This window comes from Colossoma macropomum, unplaced genomic scaffold (assembly GCF_904425465.1).
Source record: "Colossoma macropomum unplaced genomic scaffold, Colossoma_macropomum, whole genome shotgun sequence".
In the NCBI taxonomy this organism is placed as follows: Eukaryota; Metazoa; Chordata; class Actinopteri; order Characiformes; family Serrasalmidae; genus Colossoma; species Colossoma macropomum.
In genome coordinates this window covers 30623807-30630341 of record NW_023494787.1, presented here as the reverse complement: position 1 = coordinate 30630341, position 6535 = coordinate 30623807, and the positions used below count along the sequence as shown (strand labels likewise).

At 41.0% G+C, this 6535-nt stretch overlaps 1 protein-coding gene across 1 annotated transcript in view; it reads left to right on the top strand.

Annotated features, from left to right (window-relative positions):
• The first annotated feature begins 2152 nt into the window (after window positions 1-2152).
• Window positions 2153-6535, top strand: part of pde4a (phosphodiesterase 4A, cAMP-specific) — a 30448-nt gene continuing 26065 nt past the window's right edge. The window contains exons 1-2 of the mRNA XM_036566884.1: window positions 2153-2392; window positions 4974-5159. Coding sequence (XP_036422777.1) covers window positions 2181-2392; window positions 4974-5159 — 398 coding nt within the window. The 5' untranslated portion in view covers window positions 2153-2180. The remainder of the gene's footprint in view (window positions 2393-4973; window positions 5160-6535) is intronic.

Here is a 6535-nt window from a genome sequence, read left to right as displayed (position 1 = left end):
GTGACTGGTCTCACAAATCCGGACCAACACAGTATGGCCCTGAGAACCATTTGGCTCAAAAATGGAAAAGAGGCCAGTGGTTCTCAAATGGATCCTCATGGAACCCCAGACTGTCCACATTATGTGTTGTGAGTTAGGTTGGAGCAAAAATCTGGACCACCTGGGAGTCCCTGACATTTCTCATAGACGTCCATTCCACTCTCCATTGCTACACCTTACAGATTTGGTACAGTCATAAAATACTGTAAGACTCCAGTATATCCTGTAATATAGAAATGTGGTTTTCCAGGTCTGGAGAAGTCATGGAAAATAATAAGTGCTGGAAAAATCATGGACTTTTCCCTCATGCCTTTCATCATCTTATCACATTTGAAGCACTGAAGAGTCCAGATTGTAAAAAGCACCTAGACTACTGTATCTGCACAACCTCTGCAGAGTCTTGGGCGACACTCTGTAAACCTTCACAGCGCTCTATCTGCACCGCAGTGGCTAAACAAACATCACATGCTGCAGCTACATTAAAAAATTATAAGCTAACTGCCGAGGTACTCTCATTGATTTGATTGTATACACTCTTTATTGTGTCAGAAGTCACTGATATTGCGGATTTGGGTGCTGCTAAAATCACAGAGAAACTTCGGTAGCCTAATAAATATGTTACCTCCCCACACAATGTAAAACTATTTCCAAACTGAATAGTTAGATAACTGAATATGTCTAAATAAATGTATTTGTTATTGTTAACTCTTGATTTCTATTTGATAACTATTTGATATTGAGCTAAACGCAATGAAATGGAGAACAATGTCCACAATTTTATTTGTTATGACAAGACCCTAAACCACTCTTTACAAATGAAAATGATGGATGTGTCTGCACATGAGAATGTGGGATGCTGGAGAAGTCAAAACAAAATATATAGGCTCTGAAATTGTAAAACATAAATGTAGTGAGTAGAATGACAGGTCCGTTCTCTGAGGTCAGAGTGTTAAAACTTGTGCAGATATCTGTACATGGGTCAGATTTCAATTGCACTCAGTTGTTCAATTTAAACTGCATTTTGATTTGCTAACTAATATTTAAGTATTAAATAAATATTTACATAATGTAGGTCTTTTTTCTCTCAGAACAGCTGTCTCTATGTAAAATTAGTGCTGGGAGGTTATTGATAAAATTCAACATAATGGTATTTTCAAATGTATCACACTATCACCCTACCAGGTGATATATAAGTTTAACATTAATAAAGGTGATGAGCTCATGCTTCCTGAGTTTCCTTATTTCTATGGATTTTAAGCAAATTAGTTAAATGTAAACCATCAAGGACTGCATACCATGAGTAAAAGTGAACAAAATTAAATTGTCCTATCAAATCTATCAAATCTATCGAACATATTGCTAAAAATATCACCAAAACAGGAAATGGTATGTTAGTATCACAGTATACCAGTATAATACACCGCCCAGCACCATGCTAATTGTCTGGCATGGGAATTTCATTTTATGTCATGGGAAGGTCATGGAAAAGACATGGAAAAGTCATGAAATTCCATTGTTTAAAAAGTGCACGAACCCTGACCTTAACAATAACAACTGTGCAGTTTAAGTTAATAACCGACTATTAAGCCTAGAGTTTAAGGGCTTAAAGTTCTAAGGAGGCCGTGTGGGGCAGCTCAGGCACTGAAGGGTGAGCAAGTCGGATATATTAGGGAACATTACAGTGGGAGCTTGGATCGTCCAAATTCCCCAGATAGAGACCAGCAGCATCGGGGTCAGAGGATGGAGCCTCAGTCTGGCCGGCCTCTTTTCGTAAACAGGCCAAGCATAAACAAGCAAGCAGGGTAGTGCTGCAGCCCAGATTCAGTGCTAGCGCTCACAGGACACAGTCAGGCTAGCTTGGAGCAAGCGTCTGGGCTTTGGATGCCGCATTTGCCGCCATTCCTTTTTTATTGATGCAGGAACGGGGGTATTAGACTTAGAGAGAGAAAAGAGTGAGGGGGAGGAAGTCTGACTGACAGAGACAGAAAAAGAGAGAGGGAGAGAGAGAGTGAAATCTCAGCAGGCGTCGAGTTCTGACGCTGAGTGCTCAAGTGTAGGTTTTTTTTACTTCTCTTTTTTTTAACATGCGTGTGTGCGTTTGAGGTTTCGGGTGTTGCAGTGTATACCCAGAATTCCCAGTGATGACTCAGAGGAGTTCAGAGCATGATTTGAAGCTGTGGGAGGGGTGCAGCGGGCCCCCTTCCCCTCCTGCGCCCTTCTCCTCCCTCTCCTCACCCTTGAGCCCGGACACCCCTGACCCCGGCCGCCGGCTCTCAGGCAGCTGCTTTTTCAGACGTATGCGCCTCAACCGCAGCATCACGGAACACTGGCGCTCCCACAGTCACAGCTACAGGTAGCTAAGCCTCCCAGCTCGCTTTCCTACATGCCCTCAATGCTTTCTCTGCTTCTAGAAACAGTATGCTGCACTAACACTTGTTTTCCATTCTTGGATGTGGCGCCATGCTGATAACCAATAGATCATAGAAGATCATTTTAAGAAATATTCTGACCCGAGTTTAAAATGTAGTCATTGATATATCTGTTGTAAGCGTGCCTACTCACCTCTTTCAATAGTGACACACTAGTCTCTAGAACAATATTTGGTGATTTGAGCACTAGGAAAATTGCCTTCTAATGTATCTTGAAGGTGGGAATATTTTTTGAAGGGCTAGATGAAATTTGGGCTGAATGCAAAAGGATTTTAAGGTTGAATGCAAAAGGAAGTTAATTGTCTTCTAACATTACAATAGAAAGCATGAATTACTCAGCCGACTAATGACTTGTCATGTGAGGACGATGATAAACAAAAAGGTACAGTTAACAGACAGTCTTCAGCTAAGCTATGTCTTCTATAGTGTAAAAAGTTACCATGTTCCATGATTAACTGAGGTAAGAGCTATGCCACCAACGCTCACCGTAACTCGTACTGTACCCTAAATCACATCTACAATTCTGCATAACCTTAATAAAGATTTAGATGTGGTTCGAGCAAGCTGAGAGAAGTTTGAGGATGTATTTACAGACAAGATTTAGGTGGCTATAGACATCTAGTGTTAGCAATTTTAGCCTCATAGCTCAAGTCTGAAACTAAAGAAGCAAAATTTGAACACCAAACATGTCTTGGCTGATCGTTTGCATCTGGGGTTGGTGGAAAATTATGTACATTAGATTTTTTTGCTAAATCATTTCTTCAAAAAAGGGAGGAAAATGCCCCTGAGTGATGCTCACCCTCACAGTTTGGTAGCATGGTATGAAATAGGGAGATCTGTCTAGTTGGTGGGAATTGGCCATTAACTAACCACTTTCCACCCTCCCAAAAAAAGCCAGGGAAATTTGTTTTTCCATGACATAGGCCTTTTGGTTTTCCGTGATATGGGCCTCCCTCACTTGCTCTTATGTGAATGTGTGATTGCTGGCTTGTGGAACTGGATGGGATCGGATTGGTAGGCCATAAACACCTCTGCTATCACCAGTGCCCTTCAATCCCCTTCAGCTCTCCTGTTCACATCAGCACTGTAGCATGACTGTACAAATATACTTTGGAAGCAGCAATCGAGCGGCTCATATTTGTGCCCAGTGTTTTTCCACCCATGGCACAGCGCGATCACGTAACCCCTGCAAACGTTGCTGTTGTTTACGGTCAAGCTAATAGCCACATGTCCCAGTTATTATCCCAAACAATGTGAAGCGGGGAAGAAGATTCTTCTCTGATTAGACTGAGGGTTATGCTAATGAAGGGACTGGGTGGTGGTGGTAGTGGAGGGGGGGTCTGTCACAGCTCTTTTACAGGCTCTGAGTGTGTGTGTGTGTGTGTGTGTGTGTGTGTGTGTGTGTGTGTGTGTGTCTGGGAGCCAATCACGACTCTCTGAGCTCACGACTCTGTTTGTCCTGTTCTGGACCAAGACGGGAAGCTAATGCTGTCTCTGGCAAACGCGAGTCCACACGCTTGATCTAAATGATAAACAGTGTTTATATCTCTCTTCCTATCTTTCTGTTGTCTCCTTTACCACCCTCTTCCTCTCTTCTTCTATGCCCCTCTCTCTTTTTTACACCATCTCCATTATCCATTTACACCATTATTTTTGCCCCCAACTGTTTTTTTACCTTTCTATTTGTTTTCTCTCTACCTGTATCTCTCTTATTTTTTCACCTTCCATTCCTCTCTCAATCTTTGTTTTGTTCTCTCTTCCTCTCTGTCCCTCTTTCTCTTGATTTCCTTTCATTTCTCTCTCTGTCTCTCTCTCTCTCTCTCTCTCTCTCTATCTCTCTCTCCCTTTACACACACCCTCATTCTCTTATGTCCTCTTTTTCTCATTTTGTTTATTTATCTTTTTCTGTCCCTTTCTTCTTCTTACTTTTCTCCCATTCCTCCTTCCCACTCGTTCTCGCACTTCCTTTCTTTTTCTCCTTTCTCACTTCCTCTGTCCTCTCTCCTTCTCACACTGTCGTGTCTCTTCTTCTCTTTTCTCCAATCTCTTGTCTTTTTCTCTTTCTTTCTTCTGCCCCTCTCTCTTCCTCTCTTACTTTCCATCTCTCCTTCACTCTCTCATTCTCTGTTTCTCACTTCATTTTCTTCCTAATGTATCCCACTTTCCCACCTTCCGTCCCTCCCTCACTCTTTCATTCTCTCTCTTTTTCTTCCTTTCATTCGCTCAGTACCTGTATCTCTTACTTTCCTCATCGCTTATCACTTCTTCACTCTCCCTTCTTTCTTTTGTCCCCCACCTGTATCTCCTTTTCTCTTTTCTTTCCTCTCTTCTTTTTGCATTTTTTCCATCCCACCCTCTCACTATTTCTCTCTGTGCCCTTCTCTTTTTCTCACTCCCTCTGCCTCTCCCTCTCGCTCTCTCACCTTCCATTCCTCCTTCACTCTCTTACCTTCTTTTGCTCCTTTCTTAATTTCTCTCTTTCTCTCTCTCTCACTCTCTCTCTAGTTTTGATGGAGAGAATGGGCCGTCTCCTGGCCGCAGTCCGATGGATTCGCAGGCGAGTCCTGGGCTGGTGCTGCATCCCTCCTTCCCTCAGAGCGGCCGGCGCGAGTCGTTCCTCTACCGCTCCGACTCCGACTACGACATGTCCCCCAAGACCATGTCCCGCAACTCCTCTGTCAACAGTGAGGGGTAAACAGCCTCCTCCACACCACCACACAACCAACACACAGCACTCCCTGCTCACCTCCCTTTCACCTTTCTGTCAAAAAGATCAGAATTACTCTTCAACTTTAAGAACACTTTCCGTCAAAAGTTTGTAAACTTCTTTTGAATTTTCTGAGTAATGTCTGATTTCCACTCTTAGTTTTCAGTCAAATAAGGAGAAATATGTGCAAACCTTTTGTTAACAAAAAACAGTTATTTACTAATACATTAGATACACGTTGTAACGTCTTCATCAAAATGTCCTACTTGGTATGAAAAGTTTTGCCGAAATAATGATTTTACAATGTTACTTTTCCACATCTACAGATAGTAACCTTTATATTTGCAGCCTCCAAGCTTTATACATTCTTTACTGTGATATATTCCCATAAAATATTTAAACTTCATACAGTATCAGAATTTATTTTTACTATATTTGACAGTAAAGCAGCTAGACAGTCTCTCTCACACAGTTAAATACCCATACAAACACAGTAAATCAAGTCAATAGAATAGATGTAGAATCATCTGCAAGGTGAGATCAAGAGACAAATAGATCTTTGCTAATGCATTTTTTCAGACGTGGCAATTTTAATATTTTCTTTAGTTCATGAGAGACACATGAACTGAACTGTCATCCCTGTAATGACAAGCAGAATATTAAAGCACACCACATTATTAAGTTCTGCGAAATTATGCTCTGATGGCCCGTTTTTCATGTAAGCCGATGTTTGTTTATCCCTGTACAGCCTGCGTTTGACAAAAGAATTCCACACAAATCAGAATACCTGCACTCCTACTCCACCACCCACGGTCTGATAACATTACTTATATGGCTAGTGATAAAACAAAACATAAAGTGGTAAACAAAGTGAGCGACAGAAGTTTATTGGCCATATTTTGTGAAGACTAGACATTAGACTAGATTTCCAGGCTTATACATATTGGTATACCTCCAAATCTGTGTAAAAACATAGGGGCAAACCACATGAGTTGACTTTTACTACTGCTAAAAAAATTACTTTGGCTGAAAAGGTAGTTTAAACACCTGAAAGGTTTGAGCACTGGTGAGGGCCAGCCTCACAACAAGGGGTTAACATATGTGAGGTTTAACATATTCCTAAGATAATACTGTGTGATACCCAGTGGTGACTGAAAGTATAGAAAGCCTTTGTAAAATAAGTCTAGACTAATTCTAGGTTAGAAGATATTTACTTATATTTAAAAAGTTTAATTCCACAAAATTGTATATCCATTAATAGTTTTGGATATAACAAGTTTTTGAAAAGAATAACAGCTGATGTATAATGGAAAGCACATTTTTATTTCTCTAATAAAGGTGGTGTTAATTATAATATAGC